The sequence below is a fragment of the Ranitomeya imitator genome, chromosome 5 (genome assembly GCF_032444005.1).
Source record: "Ranitomeya imitator isolate aRanImi1 chromosome 5, aRanImi1.pri, whole genome shotgun sequence".
In the NCBI taxonomy this organism is placed as follows: domain Eukaryota; kingdom Metazoa; phylum Chordata; class Amphibia; order Anura; family Dendrobatidae; genus Ranitomeya; species Ranitomeya imitator.
The window spans coordinates 122427812-122448359 of record NC_091286.1 but is presented as its reverse complement, the minus strand read 5'-3'; the positions used below and the strand labels follow the sequence as shown (position 1 = coordinate 122448359).

General features: G+C 45.6%; 1 protein-coding gene across 5 annotated transcripts in view; it reads left to right on the top strand.

Annotated features, from left to right (window-relative positions):
• Window positions 1-20548, top strand: part of BIRC6 (baculoviral IAP repeat containing 6) — a 403914-nt gene that overhangs the window by 260030 nt on the left and 123336 nt on the right. For 4 of the 5 annotated variants that reach the window (XM_069769114.1, XM_069769117.1, XM_069769118.1 and 1 more), the window contains exons 64-65: window positions 5270-5434; window positions 10855-11020. In XM_069769114.1, the coding sequence (XP_069625215.1) occupies window positions 5270-5434; window positions 10855-11020 (331 nt within the window). The remainder of the gene's footprint in view (window positions 1-5269; window positions 5435-10854; window positions 11021-20548) is intronic. The other variant, XM_069769115.1, reaches the window with a different exon arrangement.

Sequence of the window (20548 nt, the reverse complement as noted above, 5' to 3'; positions counted from 1 at the left end):
TATATATATATATATATATATATATATATATATATATATATATATATATATATATATATATATATATATATAATCCCATACTCTCCTATCGTCGCTGGGCGCCGAGTGCTGGGGGGCCTGAGCAGGCGGGGACACCGGCACGCTGTGGGGGTCAGGTGCCGGTATCGCCGCTAGCTCAGGCCCCCCAGCACTTGCTATATTCACCTGTCTGTCCCCCGTTACAGCGCTGCGTCCGCTCCATGTTCCGGCTCCTCTGGCTATGACTGTTCAGTCAGAGGGCGGCGGCGCGCATTAAGCGCGTCATCGCGCCCTCTGAACTGTGAACATCACAGGCAGAGGACCCGGGAGATGGAGCCGCACGCAGCGCTGGAACGGGGGACAGGTGAATATTGCTATACTTACCCTCCTGGCACGTCCCTACCTCTCTGGTGGAGATCGCGGTGTGCGTTCAGTGTTTACGCATACCGCGATCTCCTGGGAGCGTCACTCTGTGGGGGCCAGACTGCGCTTGCGCAGTCTATAAAGGCTTCAGACAGAGTGACGCTCCCAGCGTTATATTATAGATAAAATGGGGGGAAAAGGAGTGAGGATCAGCAGAGGTCCACTGTAAAAATAAATATATATAAAAAAAATCTTGCAGAGCTCTGTAACAAGTGTTTTATTTCACAACAGAGATTGTTTCAGATCTACACAGCTCAGCTGTGCTGTATAATGTTCTCCATGTTGGTGCAGCTTGTCTCTGCAAGAGAAAAAGTGAATGAAGAGCAGGAACCCCCCTCTGTGCTATCGTCTACAGTAGAAATACTGCAGCTCATCTCCTCCACCCAGCAAACCGTGAATAGAAGTTACAGATAAAGCATGGAGAGAGTAAAACTGGCGTTATTGCAGGATATAATCACAATAGCCTAAAGTGTTATTCCTCGTGTACTCATACAGGACAGCTTATTCAAGAAAAGTTACTGGAAGAGTTACAGCACTGTTACCCTTGAACGGAGAATCAATCAGCTCTCTACAACGGTCTGTCAGCGTTTGCAACTTTTCTAAGGCCAAGTACACATTTGCATTCGGCAGCCCTGCGTAGGACCGCATACTTTTTCCCTTCATATATGCACAGCTGTGCATGCGTCATGCTTACCTATCTTTAACATTGGGTACGCAGGGACGCCGACTGCACAGGAATGCAACATGTTGCATTCGGCAGCACATCAAAACGACACATGCAGATGCATCGGCAGACAAACGCATGTCCCTGCGTGCCCAATGTTAAAGATGGGGACGCTTGCGCAGCTGTGCGGATATGAAGGGAAAAAGTATGCAGCCCTACGCATGACTGCCGAACGCAAATGTGTTCTTAGCCTTATATCTGTGTTTTCTGAGCCTCTCTCGCCTGATATATGACCACAGACAAAATCAAAGTTGAAAGTGCTAAGAAACCAAAGGGCTTTAGAACCAAAACTGTGCAAAATGTTTAATGAAGCCCATTTGTAAAAATGATTTTTAGCCCAAATACATTCATTTAAGTCAGTTTTTGAAGGAGGACAGCTTTCTTAACTCGATGCCAAAATAAAAGTATGGTCTTACTGAATTCATCAAATGTCGTGGGACTGTCCCTATTCTCATTGCTCTTTTTGAATACACTTCTTATCTTCATCAGCATTCTGCTGGCAATATAGGTACTGGAACTTCCTTGTGCGTTGCACCTGCCGTTGATCAATGACTTACCTCCCCTAAATTGAAACTGCCTCTATAATATGCCTGTATACAGTTTTATGGACAGGAGAGCGCAGGAACTAAGAAACGTAGCCCATGTTTACTATTACCCGTTTAGGGGTCTCAATACTGATAACATATCTAGTTGAGGAAAGTTGAGTTGGAGTTGAGTGCATAGCCAATTTATCGTTTTCCCTTCTTGATTATGGCGTTTGGTAGCAGGCATAAGGTTTATACTAAAGCTTTTCCAATATCTAGAAAAACGTATGTTACCTTTTTCTTTCATCAATGTCCATAAATACTAAAATTCATAAATTCCTACTGCATCCCCATTTAGACATGCTGTGTTCTGTGGGGTTTATCATAATTGTCTCCTAAAGAGACTGACAAACTGCTGTTATGGTTTACTAAACTTGCAGGACACATCAGGTCATTAGCTTTTAACTTCTTCCCTCAAGGCCAGTGTTCAGTTTTGCATGTTCGTTTTTTTCCTCTTGTTCTTCCAAACGCCTTAACTTTTTTTCAGTCTATATATCCATGAGGGCTTGTTTTGTTGGTAGAGGGATTTGCAAAATAAGTTGTTTTGATTGACCCCATTTAATTTATCATACAATGTACTGAAAAATGGAAACAAAACACCAAGTGCAGTGAAATGGTGACGAAAACGCATTTCTGCCATTGTTTTCTTATTTTTTTTTTTTTTTTATGTGCAGTAAACAGGGCTGTGGAGTTGGTAAGCCAAACCTCTGACTCCACAGCACTGGTCACTACTTAGCATGTACATAAAGTGCAGCACAGATTCATCTCCACTCCCGACCCCACAGCACTGCCTCACTACTGAGCATGTACATAAAGTGCAGCACAGATTCATCTCCACTCCGACCCCACAGCACTGCCTCACTACTGAGCATGTACATAAAGTACAGCACAGATCCATCTCAAAGCCGAGATCCTTAGATCAGGAACAGAACAGACATTTATAGGACATTTTATAACTTTCCCAAATTTTTATGAAAACATTTACAGCACATCCTGCATTGTGCTGCTGTGCCAGTGATATTGTATATTTTATGAGTCTGTCCATTGCATACCCACTCCACCAAAATGGGCAATGACTCAGACTCCACAGCCCTGCCAGTAAAAACCTGCCTACGTGATTCTCCAAGTCCAATACAATTATGATGATACCAAACTTGTGTAGTGTTTTTTTTTGTTTTTTTTTTCCCTTTGTCGATAAGCATATGTGAGGGTATGTTGCACAACGAGCTGCAATTTTATTTTATTTTTTTTTTATACCATTCTGGGTATTGATCAAAAATTGACCAATATTGACCAAAAATTAAAAAAGTTATGGCTCTGTGAAGGAGAGCAAAAAGCAAAACCGCAAAAACTGAAAACCCCCAGGTTGTGAGGAACACAAATAAATGAGTCAGACATTGTCAGTGGCTTAAAAAAAAGTGATCCCATCCCTTTTGCACCCCTTGGAGCAGCATTCGTTTTATTTGCCAATCTCATTGTAGGAAGAGTCGCGGCTCCCTTTTTTCATGTCCACCCATTTGGATGCCGCGGTCACTATTGACTGCAGTGTCTAAGGGGTAGAAGCACTGCAACAACCAAGACCCTGCGCACTTGTGACTGATGTACATGAAATGTTGCCACAAGGCTAGCCATCCCATGATGTGCTTGGCACGGCTATGCCATACTACCTTGTTTATAAACATTACATTGACTCTGACCAGCGCAGAGCGCTTTACTCTCACACTCGTTAGGTGCCTCACTTTCTCGGGCAGAATACAGTAGGTTGTACGCAGTTGATACAAGCTTGGCTCTTGCTGTCCTTTCTGGCAGCCATTTCCGATTTGTTAGCACACGCTTAACCCCCTGGTTTTATGAAGCGGGCCAAAAATCAGGCTCTGAGAAGGCAACAGCCAAGTTTCAGGATAAAACTAATTATATGTCAGTCTTATTAATGTTTGTGCATGCGAAGGAATTAACCCCTGCAGACCTGCAGTGATGGCGAGAGTAAGAAAGAAGCCCAGTGACCAGATTACTGTGTAGTGTGGCTCACACTGTTACCCGTCTAAATTCTGCTGTCATATATAACTAGAGGAGTAATCTGTGGGTTAATGCGCTAAACCGCGAGTACTTACAACTAGGAATTGGCCTGATGTTATGAGATTAGGCAAAGCCTCCACAATCCCCAACAATCCCTTTAAACACCAAATGGGCTTCGGAATAAAATCCGATATGATGCCGTCTAATTGCCAGGCAGCGTTTCTCGCTATTCGGTATAGATGTACATATCCTTTCAGACTAGTTATTGAGATTGCTTTTTATTGCTACAAGTTTTCAAACCTCCATTCACAGATGGCAGGAAAATTAGCATGCTGAAGATTGAGGATACATGCATAAATCTGCAACAGATTTAATAGCAAAATCTGTGGTGTGAACTTACCGTATATACTTGAGTATAAGCCGAGATTTTCAGCCCATTTTTGGGGGCTGAAAGACCCCCTCTCGGCTCATACTCGAGTCATACATGGGGGGTGGGCAGGGGAGGGGAGCGGGGGCTGTCTAATTATACTCACCTGCTCCTGGCGCGGTCCCTGCAGGTCCCTGGCTTCCCGGCGCCTCAGCTTTTTCCTGTACTGAGCGGTCACATGGTACCGCTCATTACAGTAATGAATATGTGGCTCCACCTCCCATAGGGGTGGAGCCGCATACTCATTACTGTAATGAGCAGTAACGGTGACCGCTCAGTACAGGAAGAAGCTGCGGCGCTGGGGAACCAGGGACTGCACAGCGCCAGGAGCAGGTGAGTATAATGGAGAGGGGGAGCGCTGCGCGATAATCACCTCCCCGTTCCAGGCGCCGCTCCATCTTCAGTGTCTTCTGCAGTGACGCTCAGGTCAGAGGGCGCGATGATGTGGTTAGTGCGCGCCCTCTGCCTGAAAGTCACTGCAGAAGACGTTGAAGATGGAGCGGCGCCGGAAAGAAGTCAGGTGAATATTGAAAGTGCCGGGGGCCTGAGCGACGGAGAGGTGAGTATGTGATTTTTTTTTTTTTTATCGCAGCAACAGCAAATGGGGCGAGTGTCTGTGCGGAGCATCTTATGGGGCCATAACGTTTGTGCAGCACTATATGGGGCAAGTGTCTGTATGGAGCATCTTATGGGGCCATGATCAAAATTTGTGCAGCATTATATTGGGCAAATGTGTCTATGGAGCATCTTATGGGGCCATCATAAACTTTATGGAGCATTATATGGGGCTCCTGATTCAATATGGATATTCAAAAACACGTAATCTACTGATGTCTCAATTAATATTACTTTTATTGGTGTCTATTTTTACTTTTGACATTTACCGGTAGCTGCTGCATTTTCCACCCTAGGCTTATACTCGAGTCATTAAGTTTTCCCAGTTTTTTGTGGCAAAATTAGAGGGGTCGGCTTATACCCGGGTCGGCTTATACTCGAGTATATAGAGTACGTTAAATGTTTTTTCCTAATCTTATTGCACTTTGGCATCAGTTCTGCTCACCGCAGCTTTTCTTTAAGTCACAGGTTTCCAGCACGCACAGCAGTGGCACTTGTGAAGAACAGCAGCTTTATTGGGCTAAGGGTACTGGATTTGGCACAGGATCTACAGCTTCCGGCTGGGATGTGGAGCAGGCCCTTACAAAGCAGAGACTGGAGGAGGAGCACGTCACCTGCTTGTTACTGGTAAATGTCGCTGCTTCTTTATCAAGCAGCTATTATTGTAATAGTTTTTTTATTTGCTTGTATCCATGCTTATTTGCAATAATGGATTTAATATATCTGGTGCCCGAAGGCATCATGGAACCTTACAGTTCGGGCAAGAACATTGCAATATTGCAGATTTATATCATGCTTTTGTTATTCCAATACTCTCCAGACTTCCAATTATTTGTCTCACATAACTTAAAGGGATGGTTCAGTTTAGAGAAAATAAAGTTGTGTGTAGGTAGGCAGAAAGTCATTACTGCAGGACAGTGATCAAAGAATTATGGGTCCATCACAGTAAGCGATAATTTCCTTGGTGAGTTTGTTATATTCATATGTCGTCCTATTCCCTGATTTGTGGCCATTTGTTAAAAAGACACGGACAAATTCTTTGTCTTTCATGTAAACACTCAGTTTTTACTTGCTGTACTGTTTGATATGTTGTAGCACCAACAGATCCGATCCCTTAGCACGGTGCAGAAATTGTCATTACTTCTGTTGGTTCCAGTGTCCATTGGTGCTCAGTACAAGTTCCTAGTTAATCTATCGCTATGTTTTTGGAATGTGGGAGGAAACCAGAGCACCAGGAGAAAACCCACTCAGGAACAGGGAGAACATACAAACTCCATGCAGATAATGCCTTTGGGTCAATTTAACCCCGGACCCCTGTGCTGCACGGCAGCAGCTAACCATCGATGGTTTATGAGGGGCAGATATTACTCAAGACCCAAAGAGTTTTTTTTTTTTTTTCTCAAAGTTTGAATTTCTCTGGTTTCAAGAAGTTTAGAAAATCTCGAAAGATTTGCATTGTAATAGTTGAATGTCTCATCACTGCAATTCAGTGTGTAGCAACATTGGAGAATCCTGCATCTGAGCTCAGCCAAGGAAAGCGGTGGTCTATGGAAAGGCCAATTCGATAAACTTCCCGCTTGAGAGATTCTTTTAATCTTTCTAAAATGCAGTATGAGGGATTTAGAAAAGGATTGCAAGATTGGATTGCTTTCCTACAGATCCATATAATTGAGTGAAGGGATTCATCTTGCAGTGTAGCCGTTTTTCTAGCCTTGTAATGAACCTTCTACGTTTTCTGGCATACACCTCAATGCGCTGCATGAATTCTTTTCGCTAAAAAAATAAAGTTTGCTTGAGAAACATTACTGAGTAAATGAACAGACATTCCTCAACATTAAAATTGCAACACAATGAAGGAAAAGTCATCAAGTCATGAAATTATGAAAATCACAGGATACATGTTAGTGATATGCAAATGGTGAAAAATGGAAGCATAATTTTCCAGTTCACCACCTGACAGCACACTGGAGGACGTCCTTCTTATCCTTGATGGGACAGGAACACGAGAGGTTAAAAGGACCCTCCCCCTACCACCCTTCAGTGTTTTTCCTGTCCCATCAGGGATAGGAACGGACGAGAAGATCTGCCGTTCTGTGCGGGGGGAATGTGGATCGGGGGGCCTTGGCCTCACCCTTCCCTCCATGAGACACCTGCTGGCTGACACCCGCCCGAGGGTCCCTCGGCCTACCAGTGTAGCGCTGCTCCTGGTTTGGGGATTGCTTCTCCCTGGCGGGGGCTCTCGATCTCTCCGTCCGTCCCCTGGTGCGCGCGATCCCAGTGGCGGCCTCTGCAGTTGGCGGTGTCTCCATGCTGCCGCTGGGGGAACCAGATCATCGCCGCACCTTCCTCTCTATCCGGCCGCACGTCACTTCCGGTTTGCGGCTGAGGGGGATGGACGGCGTCTCTGCAAACAGGAAGTGCAGGGAAAAGAACGGTGGAAAGTGCTGGAGCGCTGTTTTGAGGATGAGGAACAGAATAAAAGGTATGGTGCAGGGGCAGTAGCGATCTCTAGAGCATCATGGAGGACGCAGCTAGAGCAGAGGGGCAGGAGTCAGCAGCGCTAGTAAGTAGGGAAACCCTAAAAAAAAAAAAACGCTAGTGGTTTCTATATATATATATTTATTTTCATAGGCAGCCTCCTTATCCGAGAAAACTGTAAAGAAGCCCGGTAGGAATAAGAAGTGTCCTATCTGTGCGGTTAAGCTAAAGGATTCCTGGCAGTAACCCTTATGTGAAGCATGCACCTGCAAAGTCATAGGAGAGGAACAGGCGTCTCTTATGTCAAATATGAGAGCCATGATAAGGGAGGAAGTTCAGGCTTCAGTTTCAAGTCTGGTACTCCTTCAAGTCTCACCTTCACCTTCGGAGAAGCCAAGGAAAAGGCCGAGGGTCGAGTAATCTTCCGTAGAGTCATCATCCTGTGGGTCGGAGGTAGAGGAGGAAGATGAGAATAGAGATCCCCTGGAGAAAGGGAGAAGATATTTGTTCTCCGCCACAGAAACAGGAGAACTATTGGAAGCAGTGCGGCATACCATGCAGATCGAGGAGCCGCAGCCATCTTGCTCCGTTCAAGATTGAAATGTTTGGGGGCTTGCGCTCACAGACTTCTAAAGTCTTCCCTGTAAACTCCCATATCAGATCTATGATTCTGGAGGAATAGGAGGAAGCCGAGAAAAGACTGAATATCCCTAAGGACTTCAGACTTCGCTTGCCGTTCGATCCAGATGAAGTTAAAGAATGGGTCGATATACCAAAGATAGACATACCTTTGGCTAAAGTATGCAGAAGGATGGCGATTCCGTTTGAAGACTCTTCCAATTTAAAAGAGCCCATTGACAGGAAGGCAGATGGCCTTCTAAAAAGGGCCTGGGAAAGTTCCTCGGCGATTATTGGGGCTAATATTGCAGCGACATCAGTGGCCCGCTCCATGGACCTTTGGCTAGATGATCTTCAGGATCAACTGGTAGCCAAGACTCCCAGAGAAACTATTCTAAAGTCCCTACCTTTGCTAAAACTAGCAACTACCTTCTTGGCAGACGCATCTGCAGAATCGGTCAGGTTCGCGGCTAGAGGGCAATCTCTATATAATGCAGCCCGTAGAGCTATTTGGCTTAAGAGCTGGTCGGGGGACATGCACTCTAAAAATAAATTGTGTTCTATACCCTTTTCCGGGGGAAGGGTCTTCGGACCGTTCCTCGACGATATTCTAGAAAAAGCCGCAGATGTCAAGAAAGGTTTTCCGGAAGAAAAGCCTAAAAAATTCCAGCCCTTTCGGAGACCCCGCTATAATCAAAAACCCGATTATAGGGGTAAGGGAAAACAGGGTAGGTGGAGCTACCAGAAAGGAGGGGATAACAGGTCTAAAAATAAAGAAGCGAGCTACTCGGGACCGGGGTCTAGCTACCGCAGGAAATGACGCCATCAGAGTAGGAGGTCGTCTGACAGGATTTCTGGGAGGATGGAGGGAGATCACAACAAGTCCATGGGTTCTACAGATAGTATCCCAGGGGTACAAAATAGAATTTACATCCCTTCCTCCCAAAAGATTCCTGGTATCCAACTCTCATCTAAAGCTGTCATCCCCCATGTGGTCAGATATTCAAGACCTTTTAAAAATGGCGGCTATCGTTCCGGTACCCCCTCAGGAAGAGTGCCGGGGTCACTACTCCAATCTCTTCTCGATAACAAAACCATCGGGAGAATCGAGAACGATTATAAATTTGAAACATCTGAACAATTGGGTCCTTTACAAAAGGTTCAAGATGGAGTCGATTCGGTCTACCATCCCTCTGTTGGGAAAAGACATGGTAATGTGCACTCTGGACTTAGAGTGCATATTACCATGTACCAAATTTATCTAAATCATCAGAGGTTCCTGCGGTTCGCGGTAAACTTGGAAGGAAAGATCTTCCATTTCCAATTCCGCTGTCTCCCCTTCGGCCTGGCTTCCGCTCCCAGGGTTTTTACAAAACTTATGGTGGAAGTAGTCGCTTTCCTGAGGAATCAGGATATAATGGTGGTTCCCTACTTAGACGACTTCTTAATAGCGGCAGACTCAGAAGTCCAGCTCAGGATCAACTGTCAGTCCCTCATCTCAACATTACAGAATCTGGGATGAATTATAAATTGGGAGAAATCAGATCTAATCCCAAAACCCTGGGATACTTTGGAGAAAGAATTTGCTGTACCACTAGTTCACCAGCCAAATCAATCTGACGAGCTGTTAGTGTACCTAAAATGAAAACTATAGGGGTTCAGTGCTGTCCGTGTGATGAGTCCCCTGAGGTTATTTTCCCACACAGCATCAGGTTCTGCAGCTTGATAGCTCACTCTCTGTGACGCCAAGCACTACACAAGGAAATCAGACATTGAGCTATCAAACAAGCTAAAGAGGCTGTACAGGCAGGACAACAAACGTTGGAGGCAGAGGCTTGCTAGGTGCTCTTACACGCCCAGGGCATTTAATGCTCCATTTCCATGTGAATTAAAGGCTCTAGTTCCCCAGGAACGCAGAAACTCATAGAAGATATAAAGGTGTTGATGGCGTCAAATTTCAATCACCAGCATACCTATCTATACATTGGAAAGAAGGGGGTTATCTCTGACCTATTCCATTTAGTCCATGTCAGACAGGGCTTTGCTAGTTGCTAGGGATGAGCAAGTGGCTTCAGATAACTGCTTATCCGAATAGCTATAGCGCTTACCGAAGAAGCTGCAGCGGGAACCCGGCTACCTGGAGCGCTCCTGTTAATCAGTTGCTTGTGTCGCGGATGTGACAGTCAGGACACATGCATGGAGAGCCCAACAAGCAGGCTGCCCATGCACGTGTCCTGACTCACACAGCCGCGACACATGCAGCTCCAGGTATTTGGGTTCCCGCTGCAGCTTCTTCGGTAAGCGCTATAGCTATTCGGATAAGCAGTTATCCAAAGCTATTCACTCATCCCTACTAGTTGCTATTCGCCACCCACTGGACAAATGTTTATGGTGAATATGATCTCTCTGAACGAAAGTGAAAACTTGAGTTGTGCACAGGTTTACCAGATTCACCCAGTCTGCATTAGGCCACGTTCAGTATTTGGTCAGTATTCCAGATAAGTATTTGTAAGCCAAAACCAGGAGTGGGTGATAAATCCAGAAGTGGTGACGTGTTTCTATTATACTTTTCCTCTGATTGTTCCTCTCCTGATGTTGGTTTACAAATACTAGGAGGTAAAATACTGAACGTGTGAACGTGGCCTAACACTGATGAGCAGTTTTTCCATTATGAAACCATGTTTGCCTTAAATAAGTAATGGAAAGCGATATCTGCAATTGTTCTTTTATCTTCGTTTTTGTGCCTCTAGTGGAAATATTTGACTATTTACAATAAATTACATTTTAGCTCCAATCTTTCTGCCACTTGTTAGTCTCTTATTCTATTCCAGCAGATTTTTATACCAAACATACGGTAATTATATTTTTTTTCTTTTAGTATTTTTTCAAAATAGCGAATTTCCAGTGAGCATATGTGCTGCAAATCTGAATATTCTGGTTTCTTTTTACAGGTTCTTGCTAGCTATATAAATCCATCTGGGTGTGCAATTAATGGAGAATTGCCAGCCAATGAGAGTCGAGGGCAAAACAGTAACGCGCTTCCATCTGTCTTGTTGGAACTGCTAAGTCAATCCTGTCTTATACCGGCTATGTCATCATACTTGCGGAATGACTCAGGTACTTTTCCTAACAAAGTGTTAATCAAAAAAGTTAATGATGCATTTTCCATATATGTCTCACAGAATGTGTTCTGTCAATGGTATAAACGGTTCAGTTTGTCACATTATTCTAACATTGTAGTGTATGCAGATCTGGCATTATCCTTTGTGGCGATATATATTGGTTTTGTGAGCTCATCTAATGTTCTGCCTAGATGAAAGTATCCTTCTATATATCTACTAGATGGTGGCCCGATTCTAACGTATCGGGTATTCTAGAATATGTAGGTAGTATATAGCATTGGCTACGTACTATATTGCACAGTGACATAGTATATAACACAACCAACGTAGTTTATAACAGCTACGTAGTATGTAACACAGCCACGTAGTATATAACATAGCCACGTAGTGTATTGCACAGGCACGTAGTATATTGGTCAGCCACGTAGTATATAGCAGAGCCACGTAGTATATTGCACAGCGACATAGTATATAGCATAGAGATGTAGTATATAACAGAGCCCACACAGTATGTAACGCAGCCCGCGTAGTATGTAGCAATGTGGGCACTATATGCATGGTTAAAAAAGACTTAAGTAACTATCTGCCTGTAAGTTCTCCGCCCCATAGACAAAAAACCTGGGTTTCCCCTTTAGGGAGATCCAGATGTTTACATACACATGCTCTATTCTGCTCTATTTCATCCATGGCAATACAAAAGGCAGAATGTAGAAAATGTGCATGCTGTATATGCAGTATTTGGTGTAAATTTGCTGGCCTGTTAGGCTGAAAGATATCTTTGGGGAGCCTGCAAGCTTGGTCCCTGATAATCATAAAAGGCTGGTATACCTGGTGACACTCGCTATGAGGATGGAATATACGGTAAACTTTAAAACTTGCAGTGTTTTACGTTATGACAGATTATTACAAGCATTTCTAGAACTCGACCAATAGTATAGCTTATGATGAGAAGCAGTTATGTAACTATAAGGGTAAGTTCGCACAGGGCATTTTTTTTCAGCGTTTTTTTTTTTCCTGCAGCAAAACCTGATCTCTTGGCAGTAAAGAAGCTGCAGAATAAAAGCATGTTTTTCTTGTTTTTTTGCTGCATTTTTATGTGGTTTTTGCATTTTTTTTTCCCTGCAGTTTTGGCATGGCAGATTTCTCTTCAGCGTGCTGATAGCTTAGTGTTGGACAAAGTAAAGTCCTTCTCTATATGATCAGATTTTAACACAAAAAAATGCAAAAAAAAAACCTGATACCTGCAGGTTTTTCAGAATTTTTTTCAGTAACAATTCATTTCAATGGATGAAAAATGCTGAAAAGTGGTGGCATTGTCTATTCTGCAAAAAAATCATGCAAAGCGCAAAATCCTGATGACAAAAAACGAGCTATGTGCATGAGATTTCTGAAATCTAATAGGCTTTGCTGGTTCTTTCATACGCAGCTGAAAATTTGCATTAAAAAAGCATTTTAAAAAACGCTGCAAAAACACCTAGTGTAAATTTAGCCTAAAATACAAACTTCGTGGGATTTATCACCTCTCCACAGTAAAGGATGTAAATGTCTGAATGCTGGGGTCCCGCTGATCAGTGTCCTAGTGCCAGGACTTTCACTGCTGTACATACAATGCTCACTGACGGCACCCCAATCGGATGTAAACTGTACAGAGCTGGAACAGCACGGCTCTGTGCAGTGTGTGCGGCAGTACCTGAGAATGACCACCACAGTGTATGGCGCTATGACTCCGTTCAGTTGACACAACCGTTCCAAAGTTTAGAGTCACGTAGAAATGTCCTTATTTTTTTTAAATAAAAGCACAGTTTTTTCCAATGAAGCGAACATTAAATGATTCAGAAATGCACTCTATACATTAATGTGGTAAATGACTATTCTAGCTGCAATCGTCTGGTTTGTAATGCAATATCTTCATAGGTGTATAGAGGCCCATTTCCAACAACCATCACTCCAGTGTTCTTATGGTACTTTGTGTTTTCTAACTGTGTAAGAAGGCTATTGAATGGTTAGAATACCCCTGAACACCCTTGTGCAAGTATTTTAGCGTAGCTGAAAACAGTTTGACTGATTAGAGAACCTATAAACCTGACCTTCCTTTGAGCTAGTTGACAATCTGGAGCATTACATTTGTTGGTTCCATTAAACTCTCAAAATGGCCAGAAAAAAATAACTTTCATGTGAAACTCGACAGTCTATTCTTGTTCTTAGAAATGGCAAGAAACTGAAGATTACCTTCAACGGTGTGTACTACTCCCTTCAGAGGAAGGCACAAACAGGATCTAACCAGGGTAGAAAGAGAAGTGGGAGGCCCCGCTGCACAACTGAGCTACAAGACAAGTACAATAGAGTCTGTAGTTTGAGAAATCGACGCCTCACAGGTCCTCAACTGGCAGCTTCATTAAATAGTACACGCAAAACGCCAGTGTCAACGTCTACAGTGAAGAGGCGACTCCGGGATGCTGGCCTTCAGAGCAGAGTGGCAAAGAAAACGCCATATCTGAGACTGGTTAATGAAAGGAAAAGATTAATATGGGCAAAAGAACACAGACATTGGACAGATAAAGATTGGAAAAAAGTGTTATGGCAGACTAATCCAAGTTTGAGGTGTTTGGATCACACAGAACAACATTTGTGAGACGCAGAACAACTGAAAAGATGCTGGAAGAGTGCCTGACGCCATCTGTCAAGCATGGTGGATGTAATGTGATGGTCTGAGGTTGCTTTGGTGCTGGTAAAGTGGGAGATTTGTGCAAAGTAAAAGGGATTTTGAATAAGGAAGGCTATCTTTCCATTTTGCAATGCCATGCCATACCATGTGGACAGCGCTTCATTGGAGCCAATTTCATCCTACAACAGGACAATGACCCAAAGCACACCTCTAAATTATGCAAGAACTATTTAGGGAAGAAGCAGGCAGCTGTTATTCTATCTGTAATGGAGTGGCCAGCACAGTCACCAGATCTCAACTCCATTGAGCTGTTGTGGGAGCAGCTTTGACCGTATGGTACGCACAAAGTGCCCATCAATCCAAGCCAACTTGTGGGAGGGGCTTCTGGAAGCATGGGTGACATTTCTCCAGATAACCTCAGCAAATTAACTGCCGTGATTGCTGCAAAGGGAGCATTCTTTTACAAAAGCAAATTTTGAAGGAGAAAATTATTTGAAATCTTTTTTTTTTGAACCTTGTCAATGTCTGGACTAGATTTTCAATTCATTTGGCAACTCATTTGATTAATAAAAGTATGAGTTTTCATGGAGAACACAATTGTCTGGGTGACCCTAAACTTTGGAACCGTAGTGTACATCTGGCCACCGTTAGAGCTGATTACAGCTGACCAGAATGGTGATAAAATTATTAAAGTAACAAACTGCTACAGGTTCTCACCTGTGCAATACTAAGAAAATCCTGAAACATGATGTGTTTGGGACAGAGAGGACGGGTTTTCAGAAACACTGATCTATCATAAGGTTAGGTCATCAATCATACTCCTGGTCACCCTTTCATTGTGACAGAAATGCGTTTAAAGACTCTTTCTTAATAAAAAAGAAATTGATGTCAATAGGAACCCTGTGTAATGTGTTTTCCCCTGTTTCTTCATAACATGTATTTGATATACAGTGTGTCCGTAAAGTCATGGTGCACTTTTGACCAGTGACTGGAAAGCAACAAAAAACAATAGAAATGTGAAATCTGCTCCAAATAAAAGAAAAACTCTTCCAGTTTCATACCTATCACCTTATGCATCATGCCACACCACACGTTCACTTTAGGGGTGTGACGTTCGTGCTCAACGTAGACATGAGGATGTTCAGCAGCCTATATTCTGACATTATGGCGATGAACATGTCCACAGATATGGAAGGTCGCCTCATCGCTAAACACAATCTTCTGCAAAAATCTTGCATCATTGTCGATCTCATGAAGCATATCTGTAGCAAACGCGCATCGTGTGGGTCTATCTGCTGGTTTGATAGCATGCAACAGCCGCAGTTTGTACCCCATAAAACAGAGACGTTTCTTTAACACCTTATGAACTGTAGTCTTGGTTAGGTGTAATTGTCAAGCATATTCACGCACTGATTTTTTTTAGGGCTCCTTAGGTAGCTATCCCGTATAGCCTCTACAGACTTGTCACTGACTGATGGCCTACCAGAACGGGGTTTCTCCACCAAACTGCTGGTTTCCTTCAACTGCTTATAACACCGAGTAATGTTATTCCTATGTGGTGGTACTTCGTTATAAACACGCTGATATATGCCGACGTAGCACTTTGGTCACGGATTCGAATTTGGCGAGCTACCGAACACACTGAACTTTCCTCTGTACCGTCCACATATCGACTGGCATGGAAAACCACACAGCTGGCATAAGCTTGTGATTGCATGATGTCACAGACCTGGCAGTGTATTAATCAGAGTTAAGTTTATCCTGATAAATCTAGTTAATCTGACTGGGGGCTCAGCAACAGCTTAAATGAGTTTGTGTTGTTTGGTTCTTGTCATCTCTCCTCATGAACAGGTCTGATATGATTGGGCCAGAGAAAGGGTGTCAAAACGTAAACTATAAATAGATCCTGTGACTGGTCAAAAGTGCACCATGACTTTACTGACCCACTGTATTGTCAGGAAATAGGGTAGTATTAAAAATTGTTGTTAGGAATCCGGCTACACAGGGTTTCCTTGTTGTCTGTTACCATGGAGACGCATAGGTCTGTGTGCATCAAGACAGTGTGATATTTTTATTGACCATCAATTACAAAGTTATTTTATTTTTCCTTTTAGATGCATTAGAGTACTTTGAAATGCTCTTTTCCCACTAGTGTCATGGTTTTGTAACACGTAATTAACAGTTTGACTTATAACAGATCAGAGCCATTTCAAAGCGGTTTTCATGGATATTGTCTCCCTTTTATAATGGCAGCAGATAAGAATGTTAAATGGAATGTGTTACAAGGTTTTTGCTATGTATTGTGAGAGCAGAGGTGGAGACCTGGATGTAGAGGTGGAGACCTGGATTCTCATGTCACTGGGCTGCTTGGTTCTGTGTTGATAAAATCACAGTTTTCGTTGATGCAGATCTTGCAGTTCTTTGAATGCTGAGATCTGTATAACCCCGCCCACACCACTGATTGGCAGTTCTCTGTGTATACTGTTCATAGGCATAAAGCTTCCAATCAGTGGTGAGGGTGGAGATACAGTAGGACTACATGGCACAAGACAACTAGTCCTCTACTGATAAATTCTTATTGATAACTGTTTTTTTTTTTTTTTAAACTACGGCAGGCAGCCTAGTAAGTGACTGATCTCTGAAATTGGGTCTATGCCCTTACTTCATGCTGCTCTAAGATTAAATTACAAATACCTTCTGGCAGATTCCCTTTCATCAAATTATCCTCAACATTTATTTTAAGACCACTACCACAGGCTCTCCAGCAGAAACAGAATTTGGAAACCGCTAGATTTTGGAATGGAGGGGGTGCTTTTAGATCTTCAATTTAAGTTGAATTCACAGCTTGCAGTATGTATATGAATAATGTCCTTTTTATAAGTTCCCTTCCGGAGATGACATTTTTTAAATGGTTACGGTTTTGCAGTTTCCTGTATTACTGATCTGTCACTTCTTATCCACTGCATTATATAGCTAATCACTTGTTGAGCGTCCTCGTATATAACATTTTCATTTTGTACTGGCGTTCACTGTAAAATGCTGATGGCACCCATTACCAGACGATGAATTGGTGTGAATCGCTCGTTTCACCTTCCCTCAGAACTGCTAACCGAAACACTAATCGGTTAACTTTAGAATAATTATTTTATTAAGATCATGAACAATACATTTTAGCTTTGTTCATCAGTTTTCCTAGGCTTGAAATTCCATTTGTTAAAGTGGAAACTGCATAAAAGTTGAAGAATACCGTATATACTTGAGTATAAGCCGACCCGAGTATAAGCCGACCCCCCTAATTTTGCCACAAAAAACTGGGAAAACTTATTGACTCGAGTATAAGCCTAGGGTGGAAATGCAGCATTTACCGGTGAATTTCAAAAATAAAAATAGATCATTATTTCCCCATAGCTGTGCCATATAGTGCTCTGCACCGTTCATTATTTCCCCATAGATGTGCCATATAGTGCTCTGCACCGTTCATACTGCCCCATATCTGTGCCATATAGTGCTCTGCACCGTTCATATTGCCCCATATCTGTGCCCCATATAGTGCTCTGCACCGTTCATTTTTGTCCCATAGCTGTGCCCCATACAGTGCTCTGCACCGTTCATATTTCCCCATAGATGCTCCACATAAATCTGTGCCGCTGCTGCTGCTGCAATAAAAAAAAAAAAAAGCCATACTCACCTCTCTTGATTGCAGCTCCCGGCGTCCGGTCCCGGCGTCTCTCCGCTCTGACTGATCAGGCAGAGGGCGCCGCGCACACTATATGCGTCATCGCGCCCTCTGACCTGCAGTCAGAGCGCAGATAGATGCCGGGAAGATGGCGCGGCGCCCGGCGGCTGGAACGTGGACAGGTGAATATGACATACTTACCTAGTCCCAGTGATCCTGGCGCTCCCCGCCTGTCCCACGGTCTTCTGTGCTGCAGCCTCTTCCTGTCAGCGGTCACTGACACCGCTGATTAGAGAAATGAATATGCGGCTCCACCCCTATGGGAGGTGGAGCCGCCTATTCATTTCTCTAATGAGCGGTCCCACGTGACCACTGAAGAGGGGAAGAAGCTGCAGCACAGAAGACCGTGGGACGGCAGGGGGAGCGCTAGGATCGCTGGGACTAGGTAAGTATGCCTCAGCGCCCTCTCCCCCTCACCCGCCGACCCCACCGCTACCGTGACTCGAGTATAAGCCGAGAGGGGCACTTTCAGCCCAAAAATTTGGGCTGAAAATCTCGGCTTATACTCGAGTATATACGGTATATTTTGTCACATTGGCACTATTAATTGTGGTCTTTAAACTGTATATTATTCATATAAAAAAGTAGATGCAACTGTCCTTCATCCCATCATCACAAAAAAAAGCAGTACTAATCACTATTGATGTGAATGTCCGTCGTGCACTCACAGTTATGTACCTAAAGCTGTATGTAGTCCATTCCTTTAGTTCTTACTTTTACTCCCATAATTCCTCTTGCGCACCCCACTCAGCAGTGACAAACACAGGAGGCCCGTCCTTGTTTCCACCAGTTGAGTGAAGCTGACTATTCAAATAAGACGAATATCGGCCGAACGTTGGCTCTGTAGACAGTGGTCTCGCCAGACTCCCCCATACAAAGCACTCGGGTCAGCCTAGCACTCATGTCATAAGTGAGGAGAGAAGAGTAAGTCATCACTATTAGACACTTCTGTCAGTGGCAGATCTTCCCTGAAAACAGAATGACCGGGCATTGACAAATCCTTATCTCCCCAACATCTGTCTAGGAAGAGTCAAGGTGGGGAAGAGAGGAATCTTGTACACATCAGATGTTCTGGTATAATTGGTGGATTTGGCCAATTTCCATATCATGTGTATGGGGTCCTTTGAGGATTCTGCCTGAAGTGACAATTGGTGCTGATTTAGCTCCATGGCTTAGTCGATAACTGTACTTTACCAAATAAATGTTTGGGTGATCATTCATTTACATACAATTTTGTTGTAAGCACCACATTCCCATTTACATGGGGTGATGTGCTGCTGCAAAGCACAATTTGAATGTCCGCAATGTAGCTTCATTTGATCGTCCATAGTGATGAGTAAACGCACCCAGATAACGTGTTATCTGAAGCGTGCCCCGGATGTTATCCGAGCGTGCCCCGGGTGTTATCCGAGCGTGCCCCGGGTGTTATCCGAGCGTGCCCCGGGTGTTATCCGAGCGTGCCCCGGGTGTTATCCGAGCGTGCCCCGGGTGTTATCCGAGCGTGCCCCGGGTGTTATCTGAGCGTGCCCCGGCTGTTATCCGAGCGTGCCCCGGGTGTTATCCGAGCGTGCCCCGGGTGTTATCCGAGCGTGCCCCGGGTGTTATCCGAGCGTGCCCCGGGTGTTATCCGAGCGTGCCCCGGGTGTTATCCGAGCGTGCCCCGGGTGTTATCCGAGCGTGCCCTGGTGTTATCCGAGCGTGCCCCGGGTGTTATCCGAGCGTGCCCCGGGTGTTATCCGAGCGTGCCCCGGGTGTTATCCGAAGCGTGCCTTGGATGTTAGCCGAGCGTGCCCCGGCTGTTATCCGAGCGTGCCCCGGCTGTTATCCGAGCGTGCCCCGGGTGTTATCCGAGCGTGCCCCGGGTGTTATCCGAGCGTGCCCCGGGTGTTATCCGAGCGTGCCCCGGGTGTTATCCGAGCGTGCCCCGGGTGTTATCCGAGCGTGCCCCGGCTGTTATCCGAGCGTGCCCCGGGTGTTATCCGAAGCGTGCCCCGGGTGTTATCCGAAGCGTGCCTTGGATGTTATCCGAGCGTGCCCCGGCTGTTATCCGAGCGTGCCCCGGCTGTTATCCGAGCGTGCCCCGGCTGTTATCCGAGCGTGCCCCGGCTGTTATCCGAGCGTGCCCCGGGTGTTATCCGAAGCGTGCCCCGGGTGTTATCCGAAGCGTGCCCCGGGTGTTATCCGAAGCGTGCCCCGGCTGTTAGCCGTGCGTGCCCCGGCTGTTAGCCGTGCGTGCCCCGGCTGTTAGCCGAGCGTGCCCCGGCTGTTAGCCGAGCGTGCCCCGGCTGTTATCCGAGCGTGCCCCGGCTGTTATCCGAGCGTGCCCCGGCTGTTATCCGAGCGTGCCCCGGCTGTTAGCAGTGCGTGCCCCGGCTGTTAGCCGGGCGTGCCCCGGCTGTTAGCCGGGCGTGCCCCGGCTGTTAGCCGGGCGTGCCCCGGCTGTTAGCCGGGCGTGCCCCGGCTGTTAGCCGGGCGTGCCCCGGCTGTTAGCCGGGCGTGCCCCGGGTGTTATCCGAGCGTGCCCCGGGTGTTATCCGAGCGTGCCCCGGGTGTTATCCGAGCGTGCCCCGGGTGTTATCCGAGCGTGCCCTGGTGTTATCCGAGCGTGCCCCGGGTGTTATCCGAGCGTGCCCCGGGTGTTATCCGAGCGTGCCCCGGGTGTTATCCGAAGCGTGCCTTGGATGTTAGCCGAGCGTGCCCCGGCTGTTATCCGAGCGTGCCCCGGCTGTTATCCGAGCGTGCCCCGGGTGTTATCCGAGCGTGCCCCGGGTGTTATCCGAGCGTGCCCCGGGTGTTATCCGAGCGTGCCCCGGGTGTTATCCGAGCGTGCCCCGGGTGTTATCCGAGCGTGCCCCGGCTGTTATCCGAGCGTGCCCCGGGTGTTATCCGAAGCGTGCCCCGGGTGTTATCCGAAGCGTGCCTTGGATGTTATCCGAGCGTGCCCCGGCTGTTATCCGAGCGTGCCCCGGCTGTTATCCGAGCGTGCCCCGGCTGTTATCCGAGCGTGCCCCGGCTGTTATCCGAGCGTGCCCCGGGTGTTATCCGAAGCGTGCCCCGGGTGTTATCCGAAGCGTGCCCCGGGTGTTATCCGAAGCGTGCCCCGGCTGTTAGCCGTGCGTGCC